Raw genomic sequence first — 16010 nt, 5'->3', positions numbered from 1 at the left:
ACCATTACACTTCTTTTTCAAGGTTGTTGGACTTACACTTACCAGAATAGCAGTAGTTTCCCAGATATTAGTAGGCAGTCTTCAGACTAACATTTTACTTGTGGACAAATGTTATCCATTTATTAGGTGTGGATAAAAGTGAGAGTCTTGTATGTGTATGTTTGTGCCTTCATTATTGCTACCAATACAAAGGTCAGGAAGACTTTTGGTAAGCTCATAAAACTTAACTGTTTTCGGAGGCAGAAATGGACTTGCATGGAATTTATGAAGGTTGATGCATTTGCATTTCTTGTTAATGAAATCAAGAGATGGAGAGACAAATATTTCAAGAATACCTACAAATTTTAAAAGCAGGAAATTACTAACCATTTTGATTTTAGTGGGTTTTTTTTGTAATTGTGTTTGAACATGTTTGTCTGAAGTGCTATTTGATTAGATTTTTTTTCTGTTACTAGTAGTGTCATTCATATGCTCAACCTTAAAATAATATTATTTTTACTCCAAGTGATCCAAGTTGCAAAGAGCTTTATGCATAAAGTTTGCACACAGAGTTTTACAGGTGGTGAGCTTATCTCATGCTACTGTATCTGTTTTAAAATAGTTTTCTCTTGTGTCCATACATAAGCCAAAGAATACAAAAAGAAGAATATGATTTGTAAGTAAAATATAGACATCTAAAAGATACAGGTATTAAATAGCAATTATAAGAAAGTTACCTGATAGTAATTCACATGTATTATGAAAGAGAAAATAGGAGGGGGAGAGGAATGGAAATTACGGAAATGTCAATATGGAACACATTTAGAGTAGATATTATGCACATTAGTAACAGATAAGAGACAATTGCCAAGATAGTTTTGGGTAAAGGATCAAGAGTGACATGGAATGTATGAAATTGATCAAGGCAGGAAATGAATGGCGGAGGAGCAAAACCTTCTTTGAACTGCAGGAATTAGCCTACCACTTTGTTTTCTCAACTAGTAATTGATTTGTAGGAAATTGATGTAAGGAAATCACAGAAATACAGGATGTTGCAACGTGTGCAGTAATACAGAAAGTAAAATATGATGAAGTTATGAGGAAAAGATAAAAAGGAATAAAGTGATTAAGGCAACTACTACTGAAACTCAGATTCTTGTCTAAGCTGATAGTGATTATTATCAAAAGGATTTCAATGTTTTCAATTAGTATTTTAAATAAGATTTTCATGTTGGAGGGGAAAAAGTTGAGAACATCACTGAAAATGGCTAAATTAAATTTGGAAGGAACAGTTTATGTGGTTCTGTAGCAGGAAGGTTTAAAAGAGATTTAAATTTTCACATTGTGAAAGTGCTGTCCTTCAGTAAGATGTTAGAGGTGGACATTTCTAGGGAAGCTATATGTTGAAAATGCTCTGTGAAGCAAAATACTTGGCCTTTCAGAGCTACAGGGAGAGTGGTGATGGCTGGGCCAGATGATCTCCTGAGGCCTGTTCCAAGCTTAACTACTCTCCAGTTACGAAGAGATTTCAGCTATAAAGATGTAACTAGACTCTTCTGCAGAGTCCTGAAAAAAGCTGAATAGAGTCATGACTAATTTTGTATTTAATCTGCTCTGTTTTGTTTAAACAAGAAAAGTAGGCAAGAACACCAAGGTTCCAGAGAGGGTCAAAGGTGGGACCACCCTTTTAGAGGAGGAAAGCAATAGAAATATTAAATCCACAAATCAAAGTGTCTCTTCACTAGATAAGAGTTGCACTTAGCTTTTGTGAAAGATTCCCAATTTGTTTTGGCCCTTTCTAAAAACCATATGATTCTAGTCAGTTTGTCACATTTTCCATTCTGGGTATTGTGTTAAGATGCCCAAGTGAATTTTCATTAGAAATGCTACTTAATGAAAGATGTAGGAAAGCGCTATAGCATTGCAGATGAGTTCTTCACTGAAATTGATTCTCATTAAAATCACCCAGTCTCTACTAGATAATGGAAAACAATGAGTTGCTCAGAACCTGGAAGACTTGGGATCTATGTCAAGTGTTAACCAGTATTACTATAGTTAGCGTAACCTGGGCATTATAGTAATTAGGTAAAACGTGCACAATGAGGAGCACTGAAATGAGATGAAACCAATATACTGGATAAAGGACCAGAGGCAATAGTAGCTTTGTGCCTGGAGTGCAAGTTTTGTAGTATTCCACATTTAATATTCTACAAAAATAGCATTTGGGCATATATTTGTAGTTGCAGTTACTAGGCAAAACTTGTAGTGCAGGAAACAAACAGTTTGGGACCTGGATTCTGACCTCTTGTCACTCTGTGATTATTGACTTAGTTTATTTTAAGATTTATAGTGGTGATTTAAGTTTGTTTAGGACCAATAAGCAGAGTAGCGTTTCAAGGAAACTTTGTTTTCTATTACTTCTATGAACCTGTAATCTGATTTCACATTCGGTGAGTGGGACATGAAGATTATATGTTAAAAGTATTAGTGCATTTCTGAAAAACTTCAGTATTTTAAATACTAACCTCAATTTGCTGCAGACTTGTCTCTGAAATCTGCAGTATTCTGCATTGGGAAAGTACACTATTGTGATAGGCAACTTTTATGAGTAATTTCCCTAAGGTCTGAAATCAGTAGTGCATTTTTTTGTGTTGTTGCTTTGTGTCTAAATAAGTTACACATTTATCAATTCCTTTTGACCAGGATCCATCTTTGTTGTACGTCAAAATAGCAGATTTTTGCCACAATTTGAAAATGTTCCTTCAGACTATTGCTAAATGCAGTTCTTGATTTTAGTCTAGCCCTTTCATATTTCCTCATACCAGTATTTTAACGTGGTAACTGATATGTCTTGTAATTCTGCAGCTCTTTCCTTAGATGCTGATTTTAATACAGTGCTAATGCTCTGTAGAAAAAGCTGTGGAAGATCTGGCTTCTGTATAGCTTTGCCCCTCCTGTTCACAAGTAACAAACAGCAATATTCTTTGTTTTAATACACTGCTAAAATTGCGTGTTGTCTTACCTTCAGTGGGTCAGGCTGTGTACCTAGTTTCACCTACACCCAAGTTGCAGTGTGACACAGGAATGACCATAAACCTGTGGGCCATTGCTGGCTCAGTGCTGCTTTGTAAACAGATGTACAGGCAGCAGGTTGGTGTGCTAAGCCGTCGTTTGGATGCACAGTCCCCAGTACTTCAACGTGCTCCGTCCCGTGGCACCAGGGACTGCGCCTGTATGTTTGCGGTGCCTCCCCAAGCAAGTCAGAGGTAAGGGGTTGTGGTGATGTGCTTTCCCTTCAAGGTATAGTCAAAGCACTTACCTTCTTTCAGTCCACTGCAAACACTAATGTGAGAATGGTGAATGAAGATGGAGAAGCCAGACAGCTTGCTAGGGAAAGTGGAGTAGCGGATGGCTGCATTTCTGAGGCTGTCTTGTGTACGTAGGGTGGTTTTTTAAACCGATTAGAAGATGGTCTGTAAAACCAAAATGTACAAGCCAATTATTAGACTGAATTCACATTTAGTTTCATGAAGTGTAAGGAATAGAAATATGGTTTTAAAATGTGATATCGCTATATTTAATAAATTGAAAAAGTTTATAGATAAAATGTAACGTATTAATTACTGTCAGGCTAAGCCCAAAGGCAGGGTTTTTCTGGGACACTTTTATCTTCTTTTAACAGTGGTATTCTGCCAGTGGAAGGTACTACTAAAATTTCACATGAAACTGCATCCTAACCTGCAGGTGATGTTGTGCTCATTACAGAACATAGCAGGAATAATAACACTTTTGCCTTTCTCACTTATGTAATCTAAAAATTATGTTTTGTTTAAAGGAAAAAGTACCAAGCACAGAAAGGTTCTACCTCTTGCTTCTAATATGTGCCCCCCTCCCCTTGACGTCTTGTCAATTTTATCAATTCAATACTTAAATTAAACTCCTGAAAAAAATTAGGAACACATAATTAACCCTTTCTTTATCATAATTAAACAGTCTTTGCAGTGGAGTAGGGATCTGGGTATTTTTTTCTTTTCCTCTCTGTCGGTGCTCTCAAAGACAAAATAGACCTTTTAGGTGTACAACTTAAACAGTAGCAGGCAGTTGTGGATTAGGAGTGGAATTACATTTTGAAAAGAATGCGTTTGTGAATAAAGTCTGTTGGAATTCTGACATACTGTTTCCAGTATGATTTCTATGTGTAGATTGTTAAAAGCTTTACAAGAAAAAAAATAAATCTCAGTTCTTTAATCTGAAACAGACTAATGCACACAGAGGTAGAATATTAGGAAAAGATCTTGCCATGCATTGGCCGTAAGTTCAGGCATATAACCTAAGTACTTTCTGCTGGGAAGCAGGATGTCTTCTTAATTCTAGTTCTTGTGAACAGAGGGGAACAAGGGTGTTTGGAGTGTGTGTTGGAACAGTTGATGCAATCTGAACTATTCTTACACTGTCATATACTTTGAAATAATAAATAAGTGTGTCTGAGACACGGCCAATACTTCAAAGTGAGAAATTCACACATTCTTTTATTGTCTTTTAATTTTGTTCTGTAGCCATTGTGCAAGTCTGGACTGTATTATTGCAGCTTACTTCTTGATGTCTTACTTTTGGCAATACAAATATGACACACACATCAGACTGGTGGGTGAGTGGATGAGTGGGTTTTGACAATTACGATGTTTATGGCATAATTAAAAACAGTGTAAGTGAAATTTAAGATACACATCTCAGTATGGCTGTATTTTGTAAAATAAGGTTTTATAGAAGCAGAGAATCTGGAGGTGGAAGAGGTGGATAGAGGATGGAGCTGAGCTAGTCCTAAAATTTCTGGGGTGTGTTGCCTTGCTTTCTCCAAGAGCTGCTTTCACGGAAGCCATTTGTGCCTACATCAGTGTGGCATACAGGCAGGAGATGTTTTAGAGCTACTTGTGGCGTAGGAGTTCTGGTGCTTTCTGACAACAAGGCATAATTTTTAGAGTAGTTTTAACCAAATACATAATCCTGTCTTTCAAGTCTTTGGATGCCAAACATACTCATTATTGTTTGAATAATTTATTATATACACTGTCATCAGGATATCAAGGTTATAGAAAATATTTCTTATGAAGAAAGATTCCCTATGTAACGGGAATCTTTCTGCATTATTATTAGCCTTATATTCTTGGTTTGGTTATTTTCATGTTTGCCAAGGCTCTGTGGCCAAATTTCATACTTAGCATATTCCAGATACATGCAGTCACCAGTGTAATCAGTTCTCTGTATTTCTGCTAGTAATTTTTAAAAGAAAATAATCCAATAGATAGCTTGCATGTTGTAAGCAAAAAAGCTTGTGCAAGTTATTTATTTTTTTCTTGATGAATTTATTTATTTTTTTTTTTAATGAGCAAGAGACTAATTCATTCCTTGTGCTTCATCAGCCCAACTGGGCTGGTTTATTAAATCATGTCCATGATACCCATGACATTGGAAAAGTCATAAAAATTTCAAATGCTGTCTGCTGTCACTTTAAATGACTATTGTCCTAATGGGGTAAATGAGAGGAACCAGAAAGAAATATGCTACATGGATAATTAAAAGTCTTGGGGTTTTTTGTTTGTTTGTTTGTTTGTTTTCCTTTTTGGTGTTAGATTTAGTTTAGAAGGCTTCATTTGCATTTTGAGAAGCCAGGTTTGATAATTCAGATAACCTGGGTAACCTGAATTCTTTGTTTGGAATATTGGTTTTAATAATTGACATTTATATTCATTTCCAGACCACATTTTGGCCCTTTTGCAGAAAGCACTGAAGAGCTTCCTTAGTGCAACAATGTAAAATCCAAATGTATTTGTGAAGGTGCTGTAGTAGCAGTCTTGGAGGAATACTGTTTCACTGTGTCCTGAAAGATACTTATTAATTGGTGTTTAGAGGGAGTAAGCCCTTGTTTCACAAACTGCGAATATTTGGGAACAGGATATGTGATTTAGAGAAACTATGAATAACGTGGCAGTTCTGGTGAATTTAGCAGGTTTTTTTGGCTGAAGGACTTTTTTTTGTTGTTGTTTCTTTTTTTTTTTTTTAATACACTTTGATTATGGAGGGACCATAAAACATCGAGGGAACTCAGAGCAGAAATTTTGTGCCCAGTGGAGATACCCAAATACAACTTCCCTCCAAAATCCTATGAGTAGTCCATTGAGCAAAATAATTGCATGCAGCACTGGCTCCAAATAAAACAGTTGTCTCTTATTTACCCCTTCACTGTGGCCGTTTCAGCTGCAATTAAAGCATGTGTTAAAATCAAGTGAAGTGCACTACTGGAGGACACATGTGGAGACTTTCTTTTTGTAATCAAATACTACAGCTTAACAGCAAAGACTGCATAAAACATTTTAGCATGACACTGTTTTTAATGTAGTGTTTTTAGTTTTTTCCTAGTATACAAGCACCAGATTTTCTACACCTTGTTTTATTTTGTAGTAGTGGTAATGTAAAAGGTTAAGGAACATTTTCACCTAGAACTGTATGTTTCTGATGAACTCCCATGTTCCCATAGCAATTTTAGTAACCACACGCTGTTTTACTGGAAGAGTGACTTGAGGATATTGCCTGATCTCTCTCTGCCTCCCATGGTAAACCTTCTGTTTGTTTTGTGAATTTAGTAGTCAGAGGTGCGTGATAAAACTTGCCATCTCTTACTTAATGACACTTCACAGCCAGTAAGACTGCCAAACTGCCATACAACTTTCCTTTTTACTTCATTAAGCAACACAGAAGAACAGATCACAACAATTATTTTCTACTGTAATGCCTCATATTGACTGAAACATCTAAGTCTTAAAAATAGATAAGTACTATAAAATAAAAGGCTTTAATGGAAGAAGGGACATCTTCACAGCTCCAGATGGGTCTAAGGAGAGGGGAAAAGTGCAGCAAGACCCAAGTCAAGAAAATTGAGCTTTTTTAAATAAGTGAAGCATGAGTGGGAGATGGGGGAGAAAAGGTTAAGCTATGTTTTCTGTAGTAGGTTATACTAGAAATGAAACACAGGTGTTTTTTTCAGCAAAACCACACTAGAGGAACAAACTGGAACAAAATGTTTCTGCTTTCCCTAGTGGCAACAGTTAAACTGTAGTGACACTTAAAATAATCTGTGTGCTATTTTGCAGAGAACATTACTGTCTCAAAAGTCTTTTAATAACTGGCCGACTGGCTGCATCTTTGATGTTTTAAAGGTAAGGAAGCAGTAGGCTGATACTCCTTCTCACATATCAAAATTACGTGCAATATAGATTGTTTTCTTGTGGTTATGGAGTTTGTGATTTCTCCTGTGTTTTCTGGTTTTCAACAGTTGTAAATACAAAAAACCAAGCACATTTCCTTCTCTCTTCCTGCCTTCTGTCCAACAACAACAAAAAGTGAAAACCCCCAACAATTTACCTATAATAGTGGTTTGGCACATGGTATCTTATTAGTTAAAAGGCAAATAGGCTCAATGTTTGTATTACACTAGCTTCAGGTCAGACAAAAAGAGAAAGAAAAGGAGGTAAAAGGTGGATAGGGAAAGAGACCATGTGCTCTCTGTGCAAACCATTGTATCCATGGAGGATGCTTCTGTGGCCTTGGAAGAAGCCTACACGTCAGTGAGAATAAAACCTGATATCCACAGTGGCTATGAATTTTTATTTACATGTACGGGTTTGAAAAATGTGGTTTTTCTGTTGTGGGTGGGACCACAGTTTATGACTAAAGACTGTGGTGTTGGTGGTGTTAGCTGAGCTTGTGTCTCAATGAGAACATTTTGCTTGTGAGTTCAGATTTCACTGGAAATTAGTGAGTTCTTGTGATGATGTGTTTGCAGAAAAAAATTACCACTACAGTAGGCATACAGTGTGACCTCACAAACTGGGCAGCACTTAGTGGGGGAAAAAAAGATAACCTGCCATTGTTTGTACTGTTTTTACATTGCATTGAGGACAGATAGCTTGGAAAAGCAGGGGATAAATATGTAATTACTTGTTTTTTCTCTTGTCCTGTAAGATGATTAAGTTCTGGAGCTTTGTGCTTATACTTTTTTGTTGGTCCTTCACTCATTGCAAACAAAAGAAGACCTGTGTTACTTCTTAATTTATATGCTGATGGACCTCCAGCCAGCTGTTTTCAGTGTGGAATGGAGAGCATACAGATTACTTCTACAATATTGCCTGAAAATACTCCAGAATGCACTGCTTTGGGGTAGAACACACTGAAATACTCTTGCACTTGAAAATTAGAGCTCTGTAGTTCTCATTACTTCTGTCCTTCAGGCAAAGCGGGATGAAGACAACATTGGAGATAGGAGTTTCACAGAAAGTAATTGTAAATTATTGTCCTGAATTTTCAGTATTCCTTTATTTGTGTTTTTGCTTTTAAACTTACTTACCAGTTTAAATTTAGGTGACGATTTCCTAAGTGGTGTCTCAGTTGTCAGGTTCGGTTGTGGCCTTCTTATAAAATAACGTTAACTTTGAAAAGATGACATTTTCTTGTGTGAGATTGCCTCCCTTGTTCTAGCTTGATATATCTTGCCCTGAATCTCTGGCCATTTCAACTTACTTGTCCAACACAGATGTGAACTATTGAAAATACTGAAATATATGAATTGAAAATGCTGAAATTCAGCTTTGTGTAGCAAGCTGAGCCATGATTCAATAAGTAATCAATTTCCCCAGTTTTACATTGAATTAGTCTAAGAGGAAGCTACTGGGAATTCCCCTCTGCTTTATTTTGGGATTCTCCCTGCATGATTTTGTATCAGGACCCACAGAGATCACTTCAGTGAGCAATTGGTTAATGTAATTAGTAAAGTAGACATACATTCAAGTTCTGCATTAGCACTAATGAAACCACAGAGGCTGATTGTATTCTGCTGCTGTGACAAGAAAAACCAGGAAATTTTTTGTTGTGATTTAGAAGAAAATGTTGAGTAGGTGCAAAAAAATATCATTACTGTTACTGTGATAAAGACGTTATTATGTTGATTCCTTGTTTGGGGCAAATTCCATAAAACATACAGATATATATTTGTGCTGACTGACCCAGCAATAATTTGGAGTACTCATGCAGCACCACAGTGCTGCAGTGTATACAGTGGAAGTGGGCAATGACACTGCAGAGCAAAAGGGAGCAAGATTTTTGTACAGAAGATGACCCGTGAGGGTTTTCATGTTAAAATACTGGATGACAATTATATACCATGTGACTTAGTCCAACAGCTTAGTTTTTTAGAGCTGCCAGATATTCAGTCACATTTGTTAAGAAAATTTAAAACAACAAACTGGAACCAAACCCACCATCAAACTTTTGGATTATATTAATTTCCTTGCTTCAAGAGGTTTTTTAAAAAATCAGTTACTCCCCCCTTCTGCATCCAGGAAAGGGATTTTTCTAAAAAAATATGTGGGAAGCCAGTAATAAGGGGTGGCAGTGCTCCTTTAAAAGACACGCAGTACAGTCTGCTAGTTGACTTGAGATATTCAGACTGAAAATGTTAAGCTTTTCATATAGTATTTTTATTATCCCATTATGTTGTTTCTTAATTAAACTCTAAATCAGAGGTTGTTTTAATTACCACTAGGGGTTTAAAAAAAAAGTATAAGCTGATACCTTATTAACATTGCAGTGGTAGTCTGCAGATCTGGTAGCACCAAGGCCAAGTTACAGAGCCTCATTCATTATTGAACAGCAGCTTTTTAGGTCATCACACATTATAAACACTCTACGAGTTTCCTTCATCATAAACTTAAAATGTATCCATTGTGCATGTTTTAGAAATGTTTTGGCTTTAATTAACTCAGCCTGTAGGAGGAAAGAATTGTAAGGTAAGAGGAACAAGTACACAAGTGGTTCCTCACCGCTGCCAAATTTTACTCAGTATACTAAAACTTACTTTTTTATCAACTCACAGAATAATGAAGCAAACCTTAAAAATGAAGACAAAAAGTTTATTTTCACGTTCAGCTACGACTGACGTGGTCTTTCTTATGAATTTCTTATGCTGTGCTTAAAGTACTTCATGTTTTTACAAGTTATAAGTAAGTTTTCTTTTATGATTTTCTGGAATATGAGAGCATGGAAGTACTTTTTTTTAAAAAAAACCAACAAACCCCTAAGGAATAGTCAAACATTGAGGACTAAGGTAACATTTGCATCTGCGGCCTTCCAAAAAACATTGTTATATCAGAGGATCTGCAACACTTTGCCATGATTTGAGATTTGTGTATGGAGCAAGTTTACCTTGCCATGCTTGCAATGTGCAACGCCATGTGAGTGGACATACTTTTGCAGACCAATGCAACACTTGCATTAAGTGCTCATAGTGCTGCAGGCTTTGGTATTTTTAACATTAATTTTTCAGTTTGTCTTTTTCTCCCAGGTTTTGTGTGAGAATCTTAGGCTTTGTGTCTTCTAAAGAGGAGCGAGCTCTTTTCTCCTTGTTGTCTGAAAGGACAGCCTTCACCGTAGTTACCAGACAGAAATACGAGAACTTGCGTACCTGTTTGGAATGTTTCTTTTGAACACCAACATCCATGTTGCTGTTACTGGATTACTCATAAAGAGTGATTCTTTGTAGGAAAACAGTGAATCTTTTCTTGTATGAAGAGGATGGTGGACAAAAATGTTAACATTCAGGTCAGGATTCATTCCAGCTTTTAAAAAATTGAAGCTTTCAGATCAGAGATTCTGTTCTCGTGTTACCTGATTTGCTTCAAGAAGGAAAAAGGTTATTAGAATGTTTATAAAGTATGTTAATAAATGATGCTTTGAGCATTGTGATGTCTGGAAGTTGGATAAAATACTCACTGAAACATAGCTGGACAGCTATACAGATGTTCTCTTGTGCAGGTCTGGCACAGGTTGATATAACTGTCTATTTTATTTTCATTTACAATTTGAAGTGATTGTATTTTACAGTGCGGATAATCTACACATGAAAATCTGTACCACTGGGATAGTGTAATCTTTCTAAAAGAAACACATTTATTTTAATCTGTCAAGACAAGTATTGGAAATATAGCCCCCAACCCCCTTCACTGAAAAATAAGTAATAAATCACTCAAGTTTTTAAAAAAATGAAAACAAAAGCTTGAAAAATGCAAATTTTCTCATCAAAGTGAGCATACATGCTGCATGTAGCCTTCATAATACAACAAGCATCTATGTTCTGGTTTCTTCTACTTGTGTTTTGTGTTTAATTAAATTTAATCTGGTAAAGTGTGAAACTGTGATTTAGGTCTAAGGGACTTCTTAGGTACAGTAAGTTTGAACCGCATGTGGGAAATACTGAACCACACATAAAGAAAACTGCATGTATAACCTATTCACTTCAGTGCAGCTAATTATTTGCAGATACAGGGGGCAGTTTTAGTCTGGAGAGCTGGTCTTCACATTTGCACCTTTCTGCAGCAGAGAACTGTCTGCTGTTTCATTAATGCCTGTTTCAGCCAGGCATTTGTTCTCCTTGTTTGCACCATTACTGTAACTACCCTACAGGTGGTAAAGTGGTAGAAAATGAACTTTATCATCTAGAGCTGCTAAATATAGTAAGGAGAAAATGGTGCATATTAAATGCTCCTGTTCAAAGTATGTTCAGCACAATTAGAAGTTGGTTTCTAATCAGAGTGTAAGGCTTCAGCACACAGAAAATAAAACCGACTCAGAAAAAAAGCTATATGTAAAGCAAACCCACTTTCGAGCAGGTTTATCAACACACCTAAGCTGCTTATCTCAGTGTTCACCTTTCACAGATGTGTACAGTTGTGGCCTGCTTACTTCTTCCAGTTACTTTTAACAGTCTTCTAAATGCCCATAAGCATTGGCTGCTGTATGAAAAAAACCCCCACAACTCTCCCACAGTGTTCCCAGTTGAAATGCAGTTATAAGTTCATCAGCTTTTTCCTATTGTAGCATCTTCTGCAGTATTTCAGCTTAATTAATTTCAGAACTCTGTTTAAAAGAACACAGCTGTTACTTCATATCCATTGAAGCTTCCACATTGCTTTGAAGTTTTCACAGTATCTGAAGAGTGGGAAAGGAAGTGCTTCATGAAGTTTTGCAACAAAAATGTTACAAATATTTTATAAGCTCAATAATGACAGGAGAAAGGGTGGTTTTGCTGGTTGTTTCATTTTTATGTGTACTTTTTAGGAATATACCTTTAACTTCCATGATACTCTTATTTACATTGAATAATAATATTTTTTTCTGAAATACAGCACAAACATGCATTGTTCAATAAAACACTGATTTGAATTTTAGTTTTATACTGTTCTTATTGTGCATCTTATTCCAGCTCAGCTTTCTATTAATGTTGTATTAGTTGGAATTTAATTCCATACCATTTTTTTTGTAGGAAATACGTCAGCAGCTTGAACATACTTTTGGTTTTAGGGTGTTGGGTTTTTTTTGTTTTGTTTTGTTTGTTTCTTTGTAGGTTTTTTTTTACCATCTAAGGAACAGCTGGGTGCTCCTAGTCAAATTTATTGGCCTCCAAGTGAAGTTTCGTATTAAGTGCAGGGATCATTAAAGTGGTTATGTTTTCAAAAGGAAGAATCCTAGGAGGGAAGCCATGCTTAGTAGTGTCCAGAAAGCAGGGGGTTTTGAATGTATTTGGTTTGTATTGTTTGTACTGTGCAATACACCTTTGTGATGAGGTATTTGTTATCAAACAGCTTTCACCTCTATCAAGGGTTATGGTTTAGGATTACTGGTCTGGATGCTGTTTGCAACACACTGTTGGTCTCCACTCGCTGCTGTCTCAGAAGTGTCCCCCAAGTTTTTACATCAGAGGGAAAGTCCTAGTCAGACATTATAGGATGCATCGTGTTGTCAAGTCAACTGTCTCATCCCAGTGAGGTTTCTTTACTGGTGCTTCCTCTGGCTAGCTGGCTCTGGTGGTGCCCTGGAGGCTTTCTCTGGCTAGCTGTTTTCTGTGCTTTGAGCCAATGCTGTCTGCAGCAGCTTTCCTGCTTCTGGGCTGGGGTTTCTTTCTTTTATGTTCCATCTTGAGAAGAAGGAGTGTTACAAAGGAAGAACAGCATTAATGTATGTTTTACTTCAGGCTAAATAGTGAGCCATGATCTTCATAATAATTGAGACTTAAGTTTTATCACAGGTAGTCATGTTCATCTTGCAGAAAAAGGACATTATGAATTTTTTTCTGGTCATATGGTGTGCTGAAATTATTTAAAAGTTCTTTTGGGTAGAATAGCAAGAGAGCATGGCACTTTGCTGTGCATTTCTACTGCTTTTAACAAACTGTCATTTTACCTGTGCCATAGCTTCATCTGAAAGTCATGTATTTTACTTAAACTGAGTATTGAAGTCATGTACGTAAAGGTGTTACATGATCAGGGAAGAAGAGGAAGGCACTGAAACTTGAAAATTGTGGTGGAGATGTATGCTGTAGACAGTTTCTCACAACTTCTAGTTGGTGTGCTTCAAATCTGGGTTTTGGACAGAACAAGTCACATCTAGAAAAGAGAACAAAAAAGGCAATCCGTTGGAAGGCTGTCATCTTGGGATGCAGATACATATTTTTAGTCTGAGATTGTGCTTCACATAGTCACCAGTAGTTGGTGAGTATTAACAAACTGGACATTGTTAACAGTTACTGCAATCAGATAAAGCTGTTGTGTGGTTGTGTTGCACAGTTCTCACGTCACTGAGAAATTGAGGCACATGGACAAAACCATCATGTTTTTGTAGAGCTCACTCCTGATACTCTGAAGATCCATACTGTGCTTTATATCATTGTAAATGCCTGGTTGGATTTCCAGAGGGGAGAGCACCTGTATAGCTTGTGATTTTAAACTTGTGGTTCTTCTTGTTGTGTAAATACTAATTTAAAAAAATATATTCGCTTGTGTTATTAACTTCATGTTTTCTATCCACAAATGCGTGATATTCTTTTGGAGTTTAAGGAAAAAGCCACAAAAAGAATTACTAGATTTTCAATGTCACATTTGATTTAGAAGTTTAGTGTATTATTTTAGCTATTTTCCTCAGTCTTCTTTTTTCAAAGACTGCCATTAAAATAGAAACTTTTCTTGATCTATTTCAATGCTAACGAGCAAATCCTACATTAGGAAAAAAACATGCCATCTTTTTGTAGCTCTTGTATCAACAGGGTCTTCCCCAGGTCAGTATTGTTGTTAGAAACAGAAAATCAGTGTTGTTACTGTTTTATAAAGGTAATTTTAAAGTGGCTATTTAAGAAAAACCAAATTCCTCAACATTTAGATTATCATTATATCTTCTTCATTTTTTGTCATGGAATCTTTCATAATGTTAATTAGTGAGTCAAGTAAATTCAGTAATCATATAATTCATGCTAAATGAGTGATTTTTAGAGAACCAGTGAAAATATTGGTGCCAGCTGAGATTATTGTATACTTCCAAAGAAGACTAAATACATTTAAGCAGAGAATGTATATAGCCTGTATATTTAGCCTGTAAGGACAAATCACACAATGAAAGGTCATTGCCAAAGACACCTCATATGCCCGTTATAGGTGGAGGGCTGCATGTCTGCAGAGTTGGAAAGGAATCCAGCACGTATGCTGCTCAGTCTAATTATAACGTTACAGATGGTCATTACATAAGGAATGCCTCCAAATCAATATTGTCCATGCAGAGAGACTTCTAAGTATACCTGATTCTGAAAGAGCAGCAGCTTGATATTTCTCTCCAGGAATGTAGCTCTCAAAGCAGCAAGGTACACCGTCTCTTCCCAGTTACATATTCTCTCATACCAAATCAGTATTTACACTTGATTTTCTCTCCATGGTCGTCATGCTACCCTCCTTAATACATTTTTCTTTTCACTGTATGCATGCATGAGGCTGGGCCACATATTAGATGGAGACAGTTACGTTTTTTACAAAATGAATGACATATGCATCGCTTAGGATCTTTTCGTTAGAAAATGATGCAGACTGAATTTAGCTGAAAAGGAGTAAACCTAGCTAGCAAGGGAATAACATAAAGAAGCCATAATTGGCCAAGCCAAATTTGGCTTCAAGTGCCTACAAAAACTGGCTCTGAGTTTTCAATAACAGCAGTAATTAGGATCATTGTGTTAGCACAGTATCTGCAAGTGCAAGCTCTTGCAAACTGGAAGGAAAAGTACTTCCTAATTGTTCATATGATCAGTACAACAGTTGTTGAAATTGGGGGAAAAAATTTCCCAATTTCAGTGAAGTTTAGGATGAATACTGGATTAGATATTAAAATATACCTGTTCTGTTTTCATAGTGAATGAAAATACCTCTCCATATCCAAAGAGCATTACCTTTCCTGGCTGCCATGGACAGTACCTAAAGAAGAGGCTTGTGGTTGTGTCAGTGGTCTGTATAGTTCACATTGGTAACTAAGCATACAATTCCTGTGTTTAGATACGTCCAAATTCTATTACCACCTGTTTTTAAAGTACAAAAATACATGCTAGCTTGACCTCTAAATCTGCAGCCAGGTTTAAGTAGTGTAGTCTTCCACTAGTGTCTCCACAGTTTAAGAATATGTGTGTGTGTTCCTACCGCTAGCTAGGTAAGAATCGTTGAGGGTGTGGAGAAAAGGGATTTGCGATGTGCCTAATCTAGCCAGATTAACGTGAGTAACTAGTATGCCAGATACTCTGGGTCATTGCCGAGACAGGCCATTGCTAATCTGCTTTCGAGTTTTGGCTGTGGATCTTTCTTAACATACGGCTTTTGATAGCGTAATGCTCTTCTTTAGGATAATACATGACTTCTGGGTAGGACAAGCAGTGTTTTGACAGTCCACTGCCCCCACGTTGGAAAATAATAGCTGCCCTGCTAGGCTGCTAACTGTAGGTTTATTTAAGTATTACAGGTGTAGTATACAGACTAGATTGGAAAGATTTAGGTATGAGATGGATTGCAACAGCATGTATCAACCTGTTGTCTGGTCTGTGTAATGACTCAGGTGCGTGATCTTAGCTGGTTCTAATTGATGGTGAAAAGTTACTGAGCAAATTGGAGAGAACTCGCTCG

At 36.7% G+C, this 16010-nt stretch overlaps 1 protein-coding gene across 2 annotated transcripts in view; it reads left to right on the top strand.

Moving 5' to 3' along the window:
* Positions 1-16010, top strand: part of COMMD10 (COMM domain containing 10) — a 118967-nt gene that overhangs the window by 43848 nt on the left and 59109 nt on the right. Inside the window, exon 6 of one of the 2 annotated variants that reach the window (XM_080372087.1) lies at positions 7128-7193. The exons of the other annotated variant lie outside the window; for it this stretch is intronic. Coding sequence (XP_080228213.1) covers positions 7128-7193 — 66 coding nt within the window. The remainder of the gene's footprint in view (positions 1-7127; positions 7194-16010) is intronic. 2 annotated transcript variants of the gene reach the window in all.

The sequence above is a fragment of the Falco punctatus genome, assembly GCF_963210335.1.
Source record: "Falco punctatus genome assembly, chromosome: Z".
Classification (NCBI taxonomy): Eukaryota; Metazoa; Chordata; class Aves; order Falconiformes; family Falconidae; genus Falco; species Falco punctatus.
This window is presented reverse-complemented; position numbering and strand designations above follow the sequence as displayed.